This window comes from Ixodes scapularis, unplaced genomic scaffold (genome assembly GCF_016920785.2).
Source record: "Ixodes scapularis isolate PalLabHiFi unplaced genomic scaffold, ASM1692078v2 PGA_scaffold7__128_contigs__length_106722199, whole genome shotgun sequence".
NCBI classification, from domain to species: domain Eukaryota; kingdom Metazoa; phylum Arthropoda; class Arachnida; order Ixodida; family Ixodidae; genus Ixodes; species Ixodes scapularis.
The window spans coordinates 97,688,076-97,710,589 of NW_024609882.1; the positions used below are offsets into that span (position 1 = coordinate 97,688,076).

The 22,514-nt window shown below is 46.0% G+C and overlaps 1 protein-coding gene and 1 pseudogene across 3 annotated transcripts in view; both read left to right on the forward strand.

Annotated features, from left to right (window-relative positions):
• The window catches only part of LOC115323621 (C2 domain-containing protein 5), a 157,776-nt gene that overhangs the window by 20,658 nt on the left and 114,604 nt on the right, over positions 1-22,514 (forward strand). For all 3 annotated transcript variants that reach the window (XM_040212497.2, XM_040212499.1, XM_040212498.1), the window contains 2 exons: positions 8,549-8,704; positions 13,082-13,142. In XM_040212497.2, coding sequence (XP_040068431.1) covers positions 8,549-8,704; positions 13,082-13,142 — 217 coding nt within the window. The remainder of the gene's footprint in view (positions 1-8,548; positions 8,705-13,081; positions 13,143-22,514) is intronic.
• Positions 1,750-3,978, forward strand: LOC115323623 (annotated as a pseudogene).

Here is a 22,514-nt window from a genome sequence, read left to right on the forward strand (position 1 = left end):
TTTTACCGTATCGCGCTTCGTCCCCCCTCCCGCAACCCAACCGCATTCAGAGTAGGCCACCGTTACTACTGTTTCTGTCGTACGCCCTTCAGCACATGCGCCGTTTGTAAGAGCATCCTCTTCATTAGAAGTGGACGTTCTCAGGTATCTTTTCAACCATCGTAGTGAAGAGAACAAGTGCTCAGCTTCTGCCGCTGTTACGTGCACAGTCGCTAGGATCTTTATTGAGGTGATGATGGTTGTTTGGCAATAGGACCTCTGGACAGAGGGCGACCGCCTGGAGCGCAGACGTCATGGGCGTTTCACGTTTCTCTCTTTTGTATTTGGCAACCCATATGAGCAGCTGGCATGGGAGTTCAGAAACTGAAACCAGGCCAGAATAGAGCTCCAAAAACTCTTCAGCGCCAGGAGCTGCCTTGCTTTCCAAGATCCTTGCAGGCAGAAGCGACGAAAGTTATTGCAACATACTCCGGGGCTTTTTAAATCTCATCTATTTGCGTGATCAGGTAATTCATGAAAGGAAGGAACACGGAGTGCTTAAAAGCTCTTCCATGCTTCCAGCAGGAATGTTAGAGCAGTGATGTTGCCGACTTCTTAAGTGCCGTTCACACTTTTGCGACCTCTTAAACCTGGGTTTCTTGAAACTTCTTAAACCAGAGAACACACTGGCGCCATCTATTGGGAAGCAGTGCAAACTCGGCGGTCCGGTATATTTTTTTTTATTTTTCGCGCATTATCCTTTCTTGGCTCGAAAAACGTTTGTCAATGCAGGGGTGGTCCAGCTGCGCCAATTGCGCCATTTTGATAAATTCTCCTTTACCTGCGCCTTGCTGCGCCTAAAGACACAAATTGCGCCAAACTGCGCCAAACTGCGCCAAACCGCGCGCCAAACTGCGCCAAAAAGGGCTAGTCGGTCCGTGAACGAATCCTTTTTTGGAAGAATGGCGTTTTCGGCTGGCAACCCGGTGGGAGGTGGCTAGGCTAGGTGGCGCAAGCTGCCGCCCGATATAAAGGGTAGGGCCGTTACCATAGCCATCACAATCCAATTCAGGTTTCCGGCCCAGTGGCATTATTGCGCATTATTGTTTTGTTGCGACCGTTTTGATATGCGGCGTTGTGGCTGTTCATTTCTGCATCGCCACTTCTTCACCACTCTTGAAGATGAGCCAACGTGAGTACTTTTTTTTTTCTGCTTGCACGTTTTAAGTTACAGACCCCATAGTAGAAATTTGCTCGGACGCTCGGTCACCGGCAGACCAGCGGCATCAATACCGAACGTGGTACTCTTTTCGATCGCGTGGTCGTTGCTTGATTTCCTTGTTGCGAATTGTTGCGTGTTCCTTTTCATGTCAAATGCCGTAAACGATTGGTCACCCCTTGGTTGTCATACTGTCGCACTGCGTGCAAACTCAGAATAGAGCTTACAAACATGTTTAATAAATCGCTATAGTTTCGGATTCTCGGACGCCTTGAGTATATTTACCACGATCACGAAAAACAGGTCGACTTACAATTGTGTAAATACATATTCACCGCGGTAACTTTAAAGTTTGTAGATCATGGCAAAAAAGTTTTGGCGTATTTTCTTGGTTTGTTTAAAGTTGTAATTTTGTCCTTTTTTTCTAGAGCGAAGCACCAAGTTTAAAGACTCGGTACTCAGTGAGGTGGACTCAAATAATGATTTAATTAGTCTCTGGTGCAAAAAGGGGACTCACAAAACTGATGCATTTTGCGTCCTCTGCAATTTATCAATTTTCTGCGCACAACATGGAGTAGCTGCCATCAAACGTCACGCAGCATTGAAGAAACATGTTGAGGCTGCTGCAAGGCACAGAGATGAAGACGGAAACCTTCAGCCCTTCATATTGGTGCAAGCCGCATTAGATTTCTCACAAGGTGCTTCTGGCAGATCACTCCAAGACCAAGTGTGGAAAGCGGAATCAATTTTCGCTATGTCTGTTGTTTCAAAGTCTATCCCTTTCTCGTGGGGAGACAGTGCTACGGGAATGTACGAGTGTATGTTCCCGGACAGCGAGGTTGCTAAGAAGTTTAGCTGCAGCAGGTCCAAGTTATCACGCATCGTGTCCGATGGACTCGGCCCTTACTTCAAGTCCGGAGTTGTGAGTGAGCTGCGCCACCCAAATGTTTTCTTCTCCGTGATGATCGACGAAACCCCAAAGCCAGAGCAAAGAACGCAGCAACTGGATGTGCTTGTTAGGTACTTTTCTAACAGCCAGCAACAGGTTGTCGTTGAGCATGTGCAATCGTACAACCTCGGGCGTGCCACCGCGGAAGTAATTGTGGGCTGCGTAGAAGACACGCTGACTGAGCTACCGAAGAGAGGGCTTGTTTATTTTTTCAGTGACGGGCCTAACGTCATGAAAAGCGTGAGGAACAAGCTCCAAAAGGATATGCCATCAAGTTTAATTGACATCAACAACTGCAACCTTCACAAAGTCCACAATGCTTTTGCAAAAGGTCTCGATGCGTTTGGCTCGGATGTTGAGGAGGTCGTCCGAAACGTCTACTAATACTTCAAAAGCGCTGTTCGTGCTGAAGCCCTCGGAGAATGTCAGGAGGCTCTAAGGATTGCTTCTTATGTGTTTCTGCGTCATGTCTCCAATCGCTGGCTCACACTTAAAGATTCACTGTGTCGTGTCCTAGAACAATTCGAAGCGCTGAAGTAATACTTTCACAAGGCAAGCATGACAAAGCAGCGAGTGGACACTGAGAATCTTCACAGCAAGCTTGCTGCAGCATTTTCAAAGAAAGACCTTTATGCCAAGGTGTTGTTCTTGAAGAACTGTGCCGAGCTTTTTTCTCGGTTTCAGACACTGTTTAGAAGCAAGAGCCCCTGCTACACATACTCCATGCGGAGTTGCTGTCTCTAGTCCAGCGAATCCTCAGCCGTTGTTTGAGGAGTGCAGCCTATGTGGACAAGAGTGCGGAGGAACTGAAGAAACTCGATGTGCAGGACTCTACCCTGTGGAAAACCAAACCAGAAGTGAGTATGGACACTGAGCAGGCAATGCTGAAATGGGATCCAGGTGAAAAGAAGCGGTTACTTCTTGGGGCCCGTGCCTTCTACTGGGCTTGCTCGAAAGACCTCCTCCAGAAGCTGCCTCTTGACAATAAAGTCTTTCAGCACACAAGTCTCTTGGGATTGCAGCCCAGCGACGTGGAGTCAGAAGTCCGATCCTTGCGATACCTTGCTTCCCAGCTGCCTCAAGTGCTTGAGAGCGGCCACGTGTCATCACTGATCGATGAGTGGCATCTGCTGAGATGTGACTCTGCTAACAGCCTTCAGTTGATGGAAGATGGACGGACTCGTTGGGCTACAGTATTTCAACAAAAGTGTGCAGCTGGTCAGCAGAAGTACCCACTGTTGTCAAGGCTAGTAAAAGCGCTGCTCTCTCTACCTCATGGCAACGCGGACTGTGAGCGAGGCTTCAGTGAGAATAAGCATCTCCTTGAAGGCCGAGCCTCATTGTGCATTGCGAGCATCAACGGATTGCAGCAAGTGAAGACCTACCTGCAGAGGTATGATGGAGATGCCACAAAGGTGCCCCTGTCACCAGACCTTCTGCGAAGCGTCAAAAGAGCAAGAGCCCGGTATGAGGAAAGAATCGGAAGCAGAGAGGCCAACATGAAGAGAAAAAAGCCCGACAGCGCACAAGTTGATGCTGACAACTCGCATGACAAGCGCTTAAGGAAGCAGTTGGAGGAAAGGGTGATCTCGTGCCGTGCGTTGCTGAAGAGGGCGGAAGAGACCATTGGTGCAGGACTGAAGTGCCAAAGCTTGGAAAAAGTAGAAGGTGGCCAAACTATGTTAGCTGAAGCCAATGCTACTTTGTCACGCACTCTTTGCGAGCTGGACGAACTGAAAAAGAAATGCAAAAAGCATTGAGTCAATATTCTTTTTTTTTCACCTGTGATATATAGCCTACAGTCAAAAGGCAAGTATTAAGCAATGTTTTAGTTTTCATCTGTGATATTTTGTTACATAGCTAAGCTTTAGCTGCAAGAATGTTCTGTCATAAATAAAATGGTTTTCTTATGGTGAGTTCTTTTCTTTGTAAACTACTATATGAAATTCAGATGTTCGTGACACACACAGACATGTATATATATATATGGGGGGTGAGGTAAGATTGACAAGGGCAGCCGTAATATATAATAATAAAGACATGGCACAGAACTGCTCTATGTTCATGCTGCTCCAAAATGTTAGTTTTCCTGATACCAAGGTGCTCCAAAACAATCTTTTCCCTGCTCCAAAAGGGGAGTTTATGTGATACTAATTGCTCCAAAATTGGGTTTTTCTTGCTCCAAAAATTGCTCCAAAACCTAAAATGGCTGGACCACCACTGTCAATGTTATAAACGAGCCTTTCTATGGGTATAACGCACATTTGACCTCGGAAATCCCGCAAAACCTCCGCTCTTGTGAAATGCAGTTCCAGGGTCACCGCATAGATGGCGCCACAATGCCAGTTTGTTCCCTCGTTCTAAAAACATTTAAGAAGTTTTAAGAGATCTCGTCTCTCTCAGTTGTACGCGGTCGCAAGAGTGTGAACGGGCCTTTACTCGCGGCACCTGAATTTCAACTTCTGCTGTCTCGGCCATTTTAATGGCGGCTGAAATATTGCCTAGTGTTTGTGGGTGGACGATTGCTCTAATTTTTTAGTGTCGAAATTTTCTTTTTTTTTTGTGTTGCTGTTTAAAGGGGGACACTGGCTAGAGGTTGAACTTCTGAACTACTCAAGTGATAAGAATGAAATTTATAAGGGAGATTTATTGTCAGATGTAGGTGTACTGTACAAACTTTCAGTTCTCTAGGGCAGTGGTTCTCAACCATTGATGTTTCGCGGACCCCTTGTGGATCGGCCGAGATGATGGAGGTGGTGAGGGGAATGTAAAGTATAGCTTAATTATGATTGTGATTTAGTAAATGGATATAACCAAGGGCTAGTGTGAAGTAAACTTCAATTATTGACATATACACAAAAAAAAACACACCCGAAAATTGGAATGGTTCTTCTGAATCTGAGAAGAGACAACTTTTATTTCCGGGCTCGACTGATGAGGCTGGGCTTTGCGGACCCTTGAATGCCTTCGGGGACCCCAAATGGTCCGTGGACCCCCATTTGAGAACCACTGCTCTAGGGCAACTTCACATACCTGCATAGGGTAATGTGTCGCTCTTCGTTAAGAAATCTATGGTATGCAAATGAAGCTATTAAGCATCATTTTAACTGCCTGAATATAAGGTGGGGAATGTGGGACTTCGGCCTATCTAGTTTTTATAACTCAAATGTAAATATTTCAGGAAGAGTTATTACCTCAAAATATAAGATGCATATCTGTTCTATGTCAATTTTTGAAAATATGTTTTTATCTCAATGAGGACTTTTATGTAAAACAAAATAAAGTAGATAGTCCAATTCCCCAGTAAATTTCAGTTCAGAAACATCTTGATTGTAGTATCAGAATAATTTTACCTTCGAACGAAAGATTCCTTTGTATGAAATTTGCAGCAAAAAGCGAAACTGAGAAAAATGCATTCAAACATTGACCTCCTTTACTTTGGTACTGCCTCACATTGTGTAGAAAATATTATATATCAGTGTAACTATTTGGTGCATGGTTATGAAATTTAGCGTAACGGTGTATAATTAGTTTCTATAACCGAAAACCTCAAAATTGAAAAAGGAATTTTTTCAAAACATATTTGAAACTTCGGCTTACGTCCCCCCTTAATGTTTTGTGACAGTATAGCTACCCTTTTGTTTTGTCTAACCGGTACGCATTGGTGATGCAGCGCTACCTCAAAAAGCGGAGGGAGTTGTGTGCCGTGAGGAAGCTTTTAAAGTTGGTTGGCCGCAACTACGACGACAGAAGAACAGTGAGCCACCACGCCCGTATTCCTCTAAATGAGGCTTACGAGAAACTATTTTGAGTTTCGTTTCAGTTGTTTGCTTTTTTGCAATCGCATCAAGCTCGACGTCTTCGTATCGCGCTGACGCTTCTCAAAAACATTGTCTGATTCGTGATTTTGGCGCATATGCAATCTATTTTGTACGTGAGAGTAGCTGCAGTGAGTAAGAGGACGACATTCATTCATTGAATTTTAGTTTCAATTGTTGTGGTGAGTCGAACCGGCCAAGATTATTTGTGCGTGCCTGTCGGTACCTTCCGTTTTGCGCGCCGAGGGAATTTATTGCCTCCGCGAGCTTCTGCGGACATGCTGGAGGCGTGTTCCAAACACATTAGTTTTAATCCGCAGGGTGTCAACCTTATATAGACTCGATTTTATGCCTTAAACAGCAAAAGGAACGGAGTTTTCTTTGGTAAGGCGGCTTGATATCGGCACAGCGCTATGGGGCAGCGCAAAATGCTTCAGTTGGAGCTTCAGGGAGCGATGCAGTCATTGCGGGGGCTATGCAGCCTTGCAGCTTTACCCGTTTTATCTTAGCAGCGTTTCCCTATTTTTGCGTGAGCGTCCATACCACCAAGTTCACCCTGCTTTGTCATTGGGGGGTGGGCGGCAGGGGTAATAATGTCGTTGAACCCCCCCCCCCCTCGAAATAAAATCCTGGCTATACCACTGACCCTGGCCAGGCGCAAGGTTGATTGCAGCATCCGTGGCAGGAGCAACAGCGTTAAGGTTCACATTGATGAGCGCGAACGAATCAAAGTTATCCTCGGAGGCTTTGCCAACATGTTTTCACGCAGCCCTGTAGAGATTGTTGCAGCTGTGAGAATCGTGCGCCGGCTCGGCAAACGTGCTTGCGAGGGAAAATCCAATGTGCGCAAAGCAGTTGGCAATCTTTCATCATCGGGTCATGGACGCGCTTTCTGTTGCATGAGTAGCTTCTCGAACCCGTCCAATGTGCCTCGCTTGTTCCGCAAAACGGTGGACAGTGTCGAACAGCCAATGCTGGAATGTCGAATTCTCGGGCGATTTCGGACTTGGGCCGGCCACTTTCCTCAACCTCGCGTATCTAAGTGACTTACGGTAAACTCACCCAATCCCCCATACGACGCACGTGTGCGTGTAGCACGCCACAGGCGTGCTCGTTGGAGGCTTCCGAAGGGATGATCTCCGAGCTTTATCACTCCTTTGACCCGATTATGACACAGTTGGGCATCGTCGGCCGCGGGCGCAGTGAGTAGCTTCGGTATGTGGACGGTACACCCGCTGCTCCCTGCCTGCGTCCTTGCGTCGGTGCATTGGCATTGGAAGTGGCGCTCTGCGCACTCTGCCCTCTGTCGCCGGTTTACTACATTTTCTTGTTTGCCGTTTTCCCAGTTTTCCGTTTGCCTCGGTAGAGAGGGTGGAGGGAACTCAAGGTTCTCCGTGCACCCTCATGTAGGCTTCCGTGCTTTTGGCACCGTGGCCTTCGTAATAAGCGTGGTCGGCCGCCGATATACTTCAAATAATTCGGTTAAAAATGTGTGCATGTTGAACTATGATAACAGCGATAATTAGAAAAAAAACGATTTCGTTATAATGAGGGACTATACTGTACATGCATTGCAGCCCTATGCAGCCAGGAAGCTGGAGAATGATGACTACAAGTAGCATTGCAGCACCACCACTTCTGCCGCCATAGGGTGACATTGGTCTCAAAATTTATTCGTTAAATTAAAAAATATTGTAAAATCATGTTACAACTGTTTGTTGTGCGGACAACAAACGGGGAATTGAAAATACTTGGTTCTTGCAGAAATGTTGTTGAAGTGGCGTTTGCTCTACCAAGATTCGAGTGTAGTGCAATACAAATTTTTTTTGTTGCGGGAAATTTTTAATTTTTTTGTTTTGTGACGTGTGTTTTATCTAAGCATTTAAAAGAAGTTTCAACGCAGACTTTGTTTGGGATTCCTGAGGAAAGTGTGATGGAATGCTGCCAAGGAAATCATTGTGAAATGTGTACCACATCCTTCAGAGGACATTGTGTAAAGACAGCGGTAGATTGAGAAGAAATAGGGAAATTCTGAACCTGCTCCAAGGATAATCGAACCAACGACCCTGTGATCTCTACATTCAACGACTGTGTCAATTAGTGAGTACGGTAGATGCAAAGCTAGCTAGCTCCGCCAGGTGATATCTGTAACTGCTTGAATGTGAACGCCGGGCGCTGGGCACTCGAGGTCGGTGTTTGCGTTCAAACAATTTATGGAAGAGACAAGAAATCCAAGCCTTGCCCACCAACACGTATTGAAGTACAGAGTTTGGAATAAAAAAACTGTGCTATTGCAAAGAAAAGAACTGCGATGTCTATTAGAGTCCAAAAAATACCACATTCTGTATGTACTGATTGAAAACGAGCGTGTTGGTTAATGGATACGAAAATTGAAAGTATAAAACAGTGAGGACGAGGACGGGAGAAAGACTGGAAAGAAGTCCTGTTCCCGGTCCTCGTCCTCGCTGTTTTATACTTTCAAGTTTTCATATGTATGCACCGACTTAATTTGCACCAGAAAGATAAAGTGAGCATTTGTGGGGGGTGTTGAGAGTCTCGTAGCAAAGGAGCTGTCTGTTGCAGGCAGTGGTGTCCCCCTGGGCCACTATGCCCAGGCCATCCTGGGCTTTGTGGAGGAGCTGGTGGTGAACGACGACCCGGAGTACAAGTGGATCGACAAGATACGCACCCCCAGGGCCTCCAACGAGGCGCGCCAGACGCTCTTTTCCAAGCTCTCAGGTAGGCGGGTGGGGACTTGTTGGTGAACAATTCTTCATTGATGCACATTTTAAAGACGCACATATCATCAATGTGTAAAGCTTCGAGTCAAGTTCATGAAAAGAGTATCGTGAAAACTCTTCGGCAACCGTATGCTCTCGAAACATTTCATTGACTTTTTTTTGCTAAGTGGATTGGATAGGATTACTGGCTTTATTTCCCTCGCTGGAAAGGTGGCTTTAGCCACAAGTGTGCAAAGTGACTCTGACCAAGCTAAAGCAAATCTGCGAGTCCCAAAAGAGGCACATTTATTGCTACTTCCCTTCTACCTTTTTTGTCGGTGCATGGTCCTCGTTAGCGTTAAAAGGGATACTATAGAAGTTCACTGTAGACGTGTTGTCGAATACAGTACCAGTCACCAGTTTCTATGCTCGGATGCATTCTTTTTAAAATTCACACTGATTCAATCTAAGATTTATTTTTGTTACGGATAATATATGATTATCGTCAGGGGCTAAGGTAAAGCGTGCCCCACTCGTAACCAAGCGTGCTAAGCTGCTCCGTTGCGAGGATGTGGACTATTCAGCTTGTGTGCCGCATGTTTCTCGAGAAAACTGGGCACGGGGTGTTTGACAAAGAGAATGACACCCTGCATTGCCGGCATTGAAGCACATCTCCATACGAGTCAATTGCATCGCCACTTGCAACTCCTCTTCCAATTGGGCACACTGCAGAAGGCGCACAGTTTAAACCATGTCACCATGAAGCAACTCATGGGCCATCCATATTTATCTTCTGTTTACTGAAGGTCATGGTCCATAAACATTTCCTGGGGGTCACTCTGGAAGCAATTTAAACGTGGCAGGACCAACCACCTTCTTCCGAGAAACTTGTTTGGATACTTCGCATAAAGCCATCTAATGCAGAATGTGTTGTGTGTTTGCTTCCAGCTGTTTCGATTTGTTTGCGCCTCTTGTGTCTCTTTCGCCCATTTGAATTTTGGGCTAATCCTTTTGGCCGATTCACGCGGTGGACTGATCCGCGGACGAATTGATCGCGTGACGACGTGTCCAGGGTTCGTCCGTCTCCCAAGTGCATCCACAGAAGGGAGACGACAAGCAGACGGCAGCGAGGATGGACTGAACCTATTCGCCACCCTACAGTGCCGCGAAACTCCAACATTGTTCTGTGGTACCGTTGTCCAAGAGAGAAATCAAAGTTTTCTACTGTGATGTATGCCGCTGTTACGTACAGATTGAGACAAAACACCGTGATAGTCTTCGCGCGAAGCGCCACTAGCTTTACTAACCCATAGCATGACAGTGACACAGGCATGGTCCTGGTCGAGAAGGCTTCGGCATTGAAGCGATGAAGTTCTGGGCTCGCGGAGAGGCGTTTGGAAATGCCTTCACGCACTCCGCGCTTGTGAACAACACTCAAGTACACTAGAGCCATGGGAAAGGTCTTCGGTTGGGTTAAAGCATTGGATTGCCAACTCAGAGTTTGTAGGGTCTATTCCTGCCAAGAGATGAAGTGATTTTTGTGAAGAAACTTGGCCACATTATTATCTTTTTCGTTGCAACCTTTGGGGATGTTTTATGTCAGCGAACCGTAAATTGCATTCTACATTAAAAAACTGGCGATCACTCGTCTTTGGAAACATTGTCACACTCTACTTGGCACCTGCCACACCCATTGCCTAATTTGGCTTGAAGAACCACCCAAGTGGTTACTCGGGTCAGTTTAAGGGGAGACGCTGCTCTTCGAGTCAAAAAACTATACAAAGAAAAGACATTTTTGATATTGTGTTTCTTGAAGATTGGCATGCCCTTATCATCTTGCCCCGAAGGATTTTCGTTAATTAAGTTTCTCTTATCTCCAAATATTGTCTTGGAACAATGTGAAATTGGTTTGTGAATGTTTTTTGTTGTTGTTTCTGAGTGAAAGATTTACACACTTTGCTATTTTATGGAAGCCATATCTCCACTTGCACATATCCAATCTTCATAATTTTTTCTTTCTCTGATACGTTTATGTTTGTCTTAAGCAATAAGGGCTATAAATATATTAAATTTGGTATCAAACTTTTTTTTAGGTGCCTTTTAGGCATCCTGCAATAAACCATTTTGAAACTGGAAAAATTCAGAAGTGTCCTAAAAAAACTTGTAAATCATCCTAGAGCTTTCATTTACGCCTTAATGGGTTCCACTGACCTTTCAGTTTACTGATGGAACGTCGATTATGCATCCGCGGTTTATGCGACATCCGGCATTTACAGCGAATCTGCCCGGTCCAAATGAACTCCCGTAGAAATAATGTATTAAAATTTTGGTTTACACGACGCATGATTCTACGTGTCCTGCATCGTACAACGTTCCGGCAGGAAACGTGTGACAAATTATAGGGCTGCAGGAGGAGGGAAAGAAGGAGGGCGTGGCAACGTGGAACAGTTCTGCGCGCCATTTCATAGGGTCCAAAAACACGCCGTCGGCAATTCAAGACAGCCGCAGCGCCAAGAGGGAGCGGGAGACTGCACATTCCCTTCTCCCTCCCCGGGTTGCAAAATGCCTGGGCATTTCCAGATTGCATCCTTGCTCCGCTCATCCCATCGTTCTCTCGTTTCCCCTCGCTCTCCTCGGCGCACCACCTGTTCCAACTCGTTGCTTCTCCCAGGATGGAGCACGCTTCCGCTGGTTCCTGCCGTTCCCGCTTTCGGAAAGCGTGAAAAGCGACAAGGGTCCCATCGTCGTGACTTTGCACGTCGGTCGTCAAAGTATGGCAGATCATTTGCTTAGACATCATTGAAAACCTCCGCTCGTGTTTATTGCGCGAGGTCGATTATTGTATCCGTAATTATCGCTTTTTCGGATGATATGACTCGCAGATTATACAACAATTTTGCGCTGTCCCGCAAAACTCATATAATCGGGGTTCTATTGCATATGTCTATTTTCTGATTTCAGTATTTCGATTTGTCTTAGTCCTTCCCATAATCTTTGAAATGAAATTTTCAATATTAACTAAACTAATTAGGTTCCATCAGAGCCAAGTACATATTTGTAGTCGGACTGCAATGGCAGATAAGCTACGTAAATTTCATTTGAATAGAGTTGCAAGTTATATAAAAAAGCTCTAGAAGCAGCGTTGCCCCTTAAAGGGTCCCTACAACAACTTTTTGACTGGTTTTTAATTTGCACCGAACCTGAGTGCACTGAACATAGTAAGTTAATGAAACTTTCGTATTTCGAATTTTGCTTTATTTTAAAAATTGTAGGCAAATTAAAATTACAAAAACAAGCAAAAAATAACCTCCTTCATGACGTCGTTGGTCGTGAACTAGAGGAGGGGTAGTGAGCTCAGCGAGCGCTCACGGCTGCCGCACTTCGTGTCGACAACTCAAGGGTGCGCCACTAAAGCATGTGCTTGATAGGCTGTATGAAGCAGGCAGCCAGGGCAGCTTGGATTGCATTTGCTGCTCGATTAAAAACTAATTCGGCATGACACTTCGTTCGCCGCAAACGACAGCAAACATAAGGCAAAGATCAGTTAAGAGCAGGGGCCACTTCGTGCTGCCATACTGCCAAACGGCCAAACCTGCTCTCCAAGAGCCGTGGGAATGCTTGGAACCGGTTGGATCCTCGAGCCCGTATACGACCGCAGCGCCGCCGAGTACATCCGGGATCTTTCTACGCTCGCGGCTCGTCGGTGCCTCATGCCACTACACCTCTCTAGTATGCGCCGCCTTTTCCACCGCTTGGTGGCGGGTATGTCGACGGGTTATTTCTAGTTTCCGTACTTTATAAACTGCATTTCTTTCTTTTATGTAAAATACTGAACAAAAACTACTTCCATAAATAATTGAAACGGTTCGCGCCACTTATATTTTGTATTTCGACTAAAAGAAGCTTTTAGCGGCTCTGACCAGTAGTGAGCCCAGGACCAAAGACGTCGCATATCGCGTGCTTTCGACACCGCGGGTCGCCCCCATAGGTGGAGGAGGTTTCTGCGTCGCCCAAGTAAAATATGATGCTTTGATATTTAGTTACTCCCTCCATGCCCGCTGGCTTGCCTGAAGACCAAGAGACGTGGAAATCGCTAAAAGGGGTAGCTCTTTAAATATGATTGCAGGGCCCCTTTAATACTGTAAGCTACTTTATTTCCATGGGCTCAATATTTCTCGAATTTGGGAAAGTGTGAGTTTCGGGAATGTTCTGCAGGCACGAAATTTCGCGATTTTGGAATGATATGCTACGCATTCGCTATCTCTGAGTGATATACTTGGGAGACCAATTTCTCACAATGTTTGTGAAATTCGTGATAATCGAGTATTCTACAGTCTATGCTTTTTCCGGCTGAAAGTTGCTCTCGCTGACTGGTTCTTTTGTTTCTCGAATTCAGGAGAAGTCCAGAGACGTATTGGACACAAGGCCCTGGAGCTGGGAGGCAATGCCGTGGTCGGGTGAGTGCCCACCTGGAGGTCCTCGAGGTCACTGACCTCGACACAGGCAGCGCCAAGTGCTATCACCCTGCAAGCAGTCAAAGTGGACGAGAAAATGCCCCAAAAGAAATTCTTGGGAGCATAATAAGCCGGCGTCTCTTCAGCTGGCAGTGAGCGCAATCAAGGACATAACTGTGACTCTGCAGGGTCTGAGAGAGAAAACGGAGGCTGACTCTTTGGCCTGCACAAATAATATGTGCATTGCAAAAAGCTCGAACTTGTTTACATGTAGGTCGACCCATTTTTGAATTTTTGAAAATCTAAAGTGGTGGGGTCGACTTATAACTCAACAAAAGCATTTCACTGCCCACAAAAACGAAACCATCGTGATATGAAGAACACCTCGATTCGTTAGGAGTTCGGCCGCCTGTACATGTAGCATTGCACCATTCTGTGCTCTCATTTTACGAGTTTTTTTTTTTTTTTTTTTCGTTTTAATTTTTCTTATTAAGTATTATAGAGGATCACAAAGAAGGCATCTGGCCACCCCCATGTTCTTACTCGTGTGAGCAAGCACGTGCAAGTGCAGTCCTGCCAAAGCTACCGTGACGCACATGCTACTTGTGCTTTTACACATGAAGGCGATTTGGAGGGCGTCTAGCGTCAGGAACCGGGGGCTGATATTGGAAGATGGGTCCAGATGCTGGCTGCAGCTGAAGAACACTTCATGCTGCTTCAGCTTGTGGCCAATGGCGGAGAGTCAATGGGCTTGGAGGAAAAGTTGTTATAAATGCCACTGATAAAAATAAACTTTACTTCCACACACAAAAAAAACAAGAGTTACACAAAAGGAAATGATTGCACCCTTCAACTAACTGCCGGGCTTACGTGTGGTTAAGCAGTTAAAACGGACGCCTCAAGTTTCCTCCTGCACACGGTAAGGACGGGGACTACCCCGCAGAGCAGGGACTGTCGCACACGACAGAAGTAGCGTGGAAAACTGCTGGAGAGAACTACTGGGCCACTCTGGCCCGTTAAACCTCGACAATTTTTCGTCCGGTCGGGGGTTATGACAGTGCGCCAAAATCTGTCCCATCCAATCGGTGTCTAGTTAGAATCCCATTGGGTACAGGCACCGACGCACTTAGACCAATCAGTGGGACAAAACCAGCCTTGCCAGGGGGCCAGAAGGTCAGCTCGCAAGGACGGGTCCCATGGCTAGAACCCAAACATTGAAACACGAGCCCCGGTTCGTTTATGCTCGGGGAAAATAAACCGACTCCGATGATTTTGACGAGAATCGCCAGAACGTGGCTCGCAAGGAAAACTGTTCCTCTACCATGGAGTGTGAACATTAGGTACGTTAAAACCAATAGACGAACGGAAGCCACATTCAACTCACGTTCATCTCGCGAACACATGTGCGGCGAAGGAACACCCAGGATTACAAAAATGCAAAGAGCACCTCCGGGGTTCACCCGTTGTTGCGTATACGTCTGTGCGTAAACGTAGGTCGTGCTCTAAGCCCCTCCGGCTAACCTCCCACAATCGCTGGAACATGATCCGTGGTCTCCGCCGGTGTGGCTTGCACCCGGGACTCGCACCCACGGCACTCCGTCCAGTTTACGAAACGGCTTGCCCGTCCACAAGTGCACTTGAAAGCTATGCTGGCATCGTAGGTCTTTGTGTGTGGATGCAATGGCCCTATGACCCGCCATGGAAAAGACACAACCTCACCCGGGGGGGAGAAATTAAAGGTTCGGCACGTACCGGGACGTATGAGCCAATCCTTTAAATGAGATGCCATCTGTCTCGGCAGTGCACGAAAAATGCGACCACATCGACACCATGTTTGCAAGCGTCTATTGATAGCGACTCGCAAATTAGCCCAATTGTAACGCAGTGAACTGCGCACGGCGCGCTGAACTCCCGGGGGTGGCAGCACTTAAAGGGGTGCTCCGGCGATTTTTCGAGCTACCTCAACTAACTATATTTTCTGACTCCCCGGCCTTTACCCTTTCCGGTATGTTATTTAGTATCGCGAAATTCATAATAGTTATTGCGAAATCGGCAAATGATGCAAAAACCAACATTCAAATATACCCACACTTTTCAGTGCCATGACGTCAGTGGAAGGCAAGCTTGCCAGTCGAGCGTGCAGTCTAAAAAATAGAATATGCCGATCATTTGTTCCGTGCTGGAGCGCGGGTCCTGGAGCGAGCTTCCAAAGCATTAATTTGACACCATGAAACTGCTTCGAATCAGTTGGGAACAAATTCTACAGTCCAAAGAGAACCCTGGCACTTCCACTTCCACTGACGTCACTTTTTCGTTGTTGCCAGTAGAGACTATCAGTTTGAAAAACACGGCGAGGACCAAAATTGTAAATTCAATAACTTCGTGAAAAAAAATTATTTTGACCTAATATTTGGGGTACTATTTTGGCGATGTTGTTTGGCGAGTTTAGCAAAATTTCAAGCAAATCGGGGACCATGAAGAAATCGCCGGAGTACCCCTTTAATGCAAGAGCCACTCCGTAATGGCCGCTGGAACAGCCTCACTCCCCGCTGCATTTTTCGCCATTTTTTTGCGTGATTCACGGTTGCACGTTCTTTGATTGAGTATCGAGATCATGCTGGAGTGCCAACTACGTTTCTCTTCATTGACATGCGTGATCCGGTTGGTTCAGGTTTTTGGTGCTTGTTAATGGCCATTCTTCATCCATAAGCAACCCAGAACTGCGCCGCTGAACGCAAGTTTGATCTGTCGTAGCGGGTGCTGCTCCAGTGGTATCTGCAACAATGCGGGATCTTAACCCTTTGCCTACTGCAAAAATTTTGAAGAAAACAATTTGAAAGTATCGATTTTTTTTATGTGCCCTATAAATTTAACATGCAAGACAAAGGCCAAAAACAAACACCAAAAAATTTGTTATATGAACAATCTATGAACACACTACAAAAAAAAAAATAAAAAAAGGGGTACTAAAGTTTGCTTTACTCCATTATTGTAGACAGTTCACATCACCTTGCATGCAAAGTGAACGAAAAACAGGAAAGGCTGGAGTGGGATTCTTTACGTTGATTCTAGTCCAATGCCGACACGCCGACACAATGTCCTTATCAGAATCGAAGTTGTCTGAGCTAAAATCCAATAACTCATTTGCATTGCTCTCGCTGTCCGATGAAAGATTCATTTCCTCGTCTTCCAAATCTGAAGAGACGTCACCATATCTTCACTTTTGCCCCAATTTTGAGGCAAGATTGTCACTATGATTGCAGCGACTAGAAGTTGATGTTGCCATTTTTAAATCCCCTGTTGCCTCCGCTAGAACAATTTTCTGCCAAATTCAAAGATGTACAGAGCGCGACACTGTTAGCGCGAACAAGCGATCGTCGGTTTTTCCTGTCTTTCTTTTTTAAACCAAGGGATGTTATCCAAGTCAATATTGCTATGGAAAGAGCTCATTTGGTTATATTATGTAAGCGATGAAATTCCGTGGTCGCTATTTCTATTTACCAGTATTATGCGAAAATGCGCCAATGTCGTGTTCGCGCTAAGAGTGTCGCGATGTGTACCACGTTTTTACCTTCCGTGAAGCGCCATCTATGCACGGCAAAGCTAACTAGAAACACGTGGACTAGCCCAGTTTGTCCATGGTAGTGTATTGGAGCCCGAATCTACATGGAAGAGCCCAGCTTGTTTTTGGGGGAAGTGGTAGAAACAGCATGGACGAACCCAGGTCGTCCATGATAAGGAAAGGGTTAACTGTGACAGCTAAGGAAGACTCTTCAGCAGGCCAAAGTCTGGATATATCTCAATGCCTTCCGGTGTTAGAGGTCAGGCTGGCAACGTATGTCGCAGAAGAGCGGGACCAGTCCCTACCCTTGACGTGCGATGCAATCACCGAGTGAATGTGGAAGATGTGGTTGATGCTGTCATTTGCGAAGTATGAGATTTCGTTGAACAACGCCGACGACGTGCTTCGAGAACGTCGCAGCGATGACGACGGGAAGGCCAGCACCAGTGCGGACGAATCGTATTCTCTAATCGCGGACAGAGTGAGAACAACAGGGAGCAGCTTCAGTTCTCCAGCCTCCAGTGTTAGCTTCCTAGTTTCGATGATGCCTGGATGCCTCGTGTGCCTCGTGTGTGCATACGCAGCTGGCAGAAGGCATAGAGCGCAAGCTGGAGTCTGGGCTTTCAAAAGAGTTACTCTGTCGTTCTCACAAAATTGCCATAAAAAGTGCCCCCAATTTTTTTTTTTTTTTTTCTGATGTGCAATTGGAGGGGGGGGTCCACTTACAATCGTGTAAATACATACCATATTTACACAATTGTAAGTCAGCCCTCCCTACAATGCCCATCAGGAAATAAAAAAGAAAAAATTTAGATGCGCATTTTACTGCGAAGATGTGAGAACGGCGAAGCATCTGTTTCGAAAGCCCAGCCTCGCGATCAATGACTTCTGGCGTGCTTTGGCTGCACTTGCACGCGCGAGGTGCATGAGATGACCAGGCGTTATCGAAACTAGGAAGTTGACGCTGGAGGCGGGACAACAGATGCTGCTCCCTGTCATTCTCACTCCGTCCGCGACTAGACTACGACTCGTCCGCACTGGTGATGTCAGTCCTGTCGTCATCACTGCTATGTTCTCGAAGCACGTTGTCGGCGTCCTCCAACGAAATCTCGCACTTCGCAAATGACAGGATCAACCGCGCTTGCTCGGCGATCACGTTGGACGTCACGGGTAGGGACCCATTCTGCACTTTTACAGCGCACATTGTGAGCCTGACCTCCAACTCCGAAAGGCATCCCCACCTATCCAGACTTTGGCCTACGGAAGCCTCTTCAATTGCCGTCACAGTTTAAGATCCCGCGCCATTGCAGACTCCACTGGAGCATCGCCTGCTCCAACAAGTCGAACTTGTGTCCAGCAGCGCAGTTGTTGGTTGCTTCTGGGTGAAGAATGGCTATAAACGAGCATTGAAAACCTTAAACTGCCTGGATCACGCGTGTGAATAGGAATGAAGAGGATTTAGTGAATTAAGAGGAATTAACGAGAAGTAAGAGTAATCAGTGGGAATTAAGGACTATAAAGTGAATCAAGAGCAGTCAAAGGGAATTAGGAGGAATTAAAGTAAATTCAGAGGAATTAAAGCAAATTGAGTGGATGTCTAAGTGAAATAAGATGATGACTCAGCACATTGTGAAGGATGACTCAGCACATTGAGAAGGATGACTCAGCAAATTAAGAAGGATGACTCAGCTTATTAAGGGGAATGACTCAGTGAATTAAGCTGGCTAATTAAGGTGGCCAATTGGTGTGGCTAATTAGTACAGATGACAAAGCGATTTAAGAAGGTCAACCACGTGGTGTAAGGAATTGTGCCCGTGAAATCTGGAGATGACATATAAAACAATTGAAGAGAATGTGAAAAAAGAAAAGTTGAAACCAAGTAAATCATGTGTCTTTCATTAACGCATTGGGGCTTGGGCTTTCGCCTTCAAGTCGTCTTAGGGGTAATATAAGAGACCCTGTGAATTTTGCAACATGGGCTGATGCTCGGTATTTTACAGTGGGCGAAAGTTTGAGAAACGTGGATTAAAAGAAAAGAGAAGCATAAACATTTTTTGTTAGGATTCAACACTCGGCTAACTGAAGAGTTTGTCTTTTAACGCGCTTCAATTTTGACCTACAGGCGGAAGAAGCGTGCCTTCAAATGAATGGAAAGTTTTAAGGGAGGTTATAGGTGCTGCCATCTATCGTACGCAATATTGAACACATTTAATTGATTTGCATTTGCTGGGGGGTGACATAATTCTATCGTTTTTGTGGGAAATGCCTTCGTCCTCGTTGTGGGTCATGCATGCTCAGAAGTAGCACGAAGCGTTGCTCAAGGAAAGTGTCCACGAGGACTCGGGTGGTGAAACCTCATCACCAGACGACCACGGTGATGGAAGAGACCTAGACTCTGCGCCGACGGTGAACACGTCCACATTTTCTACGTCGTGGCAAGACGGCGGTACCCCGAGAGCACGTTTTCCTTTCCGAGGGAAGCTCGCTCCACACAAGAACAAGCAGTGTGTCATTCCTTTGCACGAAAGTCTTATCGGAAGCATGCGACAACACAGTCTAACTAGGAAATGCTTCCTAGCAGAAGCATTTCCCATTGAACACGGCCGGACTGGCATACTTCGTGCGTAGCTGTCGACCTTAGTTTCTGACAAATGTCAGCTTACCTGAGCACAGCACTATACGAAACGTTTGAGGCCACACTCGGTGCAAACTTTTTTACGCGAGACCCGAAAGTTGAGAACTCAGATCCTTTCCATGCGCCGTCAAAAACCGCCGCAGTCGTCTCAATTCCAGGACGTCTTCTCGATACGCCAGCGAGCGAAGAGCAATCTGATAATATGAGGAGCGAAAAATGCTTCTTGTAAATTTTAGAAATTATTGGAGCAGATAAATGTCCCATAGTGATTTCCAGATCGTCGAGCGTGCAGACATTCCATACAGGCTTATTCCGGCGCGGATGAATGAAAAACGCGGCATTGCATTGTCGTCGTTTCCGCTTACGACTACGGGGCATCCCGCGGGTCGAATTACGTAAAAACAAGTACAGAGGGACACTGGACGCAGCTGGGTTCCCGAATTTCAAGGGGCCAAAACTTTTCTTTAGGGGTGTGCGAATATTCGAAACTTCGAATACTTCGCGAATAATGCTTGCTATTCGATTCGATTCGCTTCGCCCTTTCGCTGTTCGAGCTATTCGAGTTCTTCGAATACTTCGAAAACTACGAATAACGCGGAACTCATTGATTAGTGTCTGTTTTGTTTTTGGACTGCGCAGTATGGTTTCAAGCTTGGCAAACCTACACAACCAACCTAAGTGTCTTTTTTTCTTTTTGTAGGAAGGATTGGAAAGTTATTTGCACGGCGGTAGCGCGATCTGTCCTTTGCTTGCCGTGATGTCCGGATTGCAGAGTTGGCTAAGTGGTCGTGGCGCAAACGCTGCGATAGATAGGATGAAGGACTACGATTTGCAACGGCACATGCATCGTCGCGACGGACCGCACGACGTTTTGGGCGTCCGCCCGAGACGTGTTGTATACGTTCCTGTCCACATTTATTTTTTATGTAGCACAACCATATATTCGTGATTTCGTACCTACAGTGACTACAGTAGCCAAGGTGCTATGAATTCGGATATGAATTTATGGCTCACCTCGGCTATCGGTGATATCTGGCTTGTGTTATTTTCCGCTTGATTTTCCGGTTCATCAGTTTGCCAGTATTCCTTTTGTTATTTATTTCTACCCGTTTTCACTGGTAAAAGTGAGACTTCCGCCCCCCCCCCCCCGCCCCCCGCTTGGCAAAAAAAAAACATATTCTTAATTTATTGCATCTTTGTGGCGCCCTCTATGGACAGAACTATTGCACACGGAAAGAGATGGTGCATAGTCAGTGCGGTTGCGCAACGCGATCGTGCAATCTGAAACCCTGCTGCGGCCTGTCGACCCGCCTCCGCTTGTGTACTTCCGTTTACGTTCACGTGGTTGCGTTCACGAGCATAAAAAGAGATCGCACAAAGTAGAGACGCAATCATCGACTTTGTATTGTGGCTTGCGGACCCGCCACCGCTTGTGTACTTGCGTTTGCGCTCAAGCGCCTCCTTTCGTCCGCGATGCGATCTCCGACTGCGTTGTGGCTTGCCGAACCGTCTTCACTTTTGCACTTTCATTTACGTTCTCTAACCTCTGTCAAGGAATGGTGTTTTAAAGACTGATATTTTTTTCATCTGTTTTTTTTTTTAACAGTCACATGTGTGACATTTTTCTTATTACAATAAAAGTAACCTTTTCATAAACGTTTGTTGAAACAAAAATCCAGTTGTGTTTTTTATTAAGCATTCTTGTTTAATTCACATAAATAGAAAATATTTGTTTTCAAATATCTTCTTATTTGAAACTACTATTTGTATTCGAAAATATTCGATTCGATTCGATTCGTAGCTTTTATTATTCGATTCGATTCACTTCGAAAGATATTGATATTCGCACACCTCTACTTTTCTTTGGAGCGAGATCGAGAAGCATGGCCGCGGGAAGGCGCAGATACAGCTGAGACGCTGTGGGAGCGTTGGAGGAGGTTCGAACAGGTGGCGCTTCAGTGTGCGACACAGCACGGACACTATTGCCGGTGGTGCCGCCAGCCAGCTTCCAAGGCAGAACGGTTTGCTCACTTTGGGTGTTGCACGCTCCGTAAACAACAAATGCCAAGTTTTGGTGCGGACACATTTTTTCTTTTTTTTCATCTTTTTGTATGAAAATATTTTTAATGGTATGGTTGCGCAACCCCAGCAAGGCAGCCCACTTGAGAGGTTAAGCCTTATGTTTATATGATGAAGACACAATACTGTGAGCCGCTGTGGGGTTTATTTCGGTGAAAAAGACACTTGCCAGCCAGAAAGACTAACTTTTTTTCTTAGATCTTATATAGATCACACATAGGCCCACAATGTCACATCTTCATTGGGCATGTAGCGGCCTAACTGGATGCTGGCTCGTAGAAAAATTCTAAATTTCCCCCTCCTAATCCAGGCATGTTCAGATTCTGAGACTTTTGCCCATTGTACCCGCTGCTAGTGTTATATTCTGGCATTTGGCTTTCTACAGTGGACACTTCATTTGTGCGGGCTGAAAAACGGTTTCATTTCCTGTCTCGGACCGTGTAGCATTGTACTTGACTCACGAGTGTACGCATCTAAAAATTGACCCGAAACCTTGGTACCATAATGATACTTTCGCGAATAAGAAAATGAGTTTTAAGACTCCTACAGATACGCCAAACTCTCCCAAACATTTTTTTAAGCACCGTGATAAAACGCGTGTGCAAAATAAACCTCCTCCGAAAGAGAGAAAATAAAAAAGATTTAGTGCAGTATTTTTGTTTCGAGAAGCATTTGGAGTTGAGAGTGGTTGCACGAGGGGCTCCTATTTGAAGACATCGATCCCGAAGTGAAAGCGCTTGATCGCTTGGAATGGGTCTTGCAACATTAATATTGCACTAGACAGGTGTTCTCAAACTTCTTAATCTTGACCAACGCTTATCTCTGGAAGGGCAGTGGAGGAGCTCCTCCTGGGCCAGCTTGCTAGAAACAGCATCTTAACTGAGACTGGGTGAAGGAAAGCATTCCAAGGCTGGGGTACGCGAGCGCTTGAGACTCAACTCGAGAGTCGAGACGCCACTCCACTAGTGCGCTAGCTGAGGCTGTCTTCCACCCTGTCTTAGCCGAGACGCCACTTTTAAAAAGCCGGACCTCACATCGCCATTGATGCGGCAAAACGTCGTAGAAGCCTGCAGACAATGTAAAGGATCTGTGCTGCATA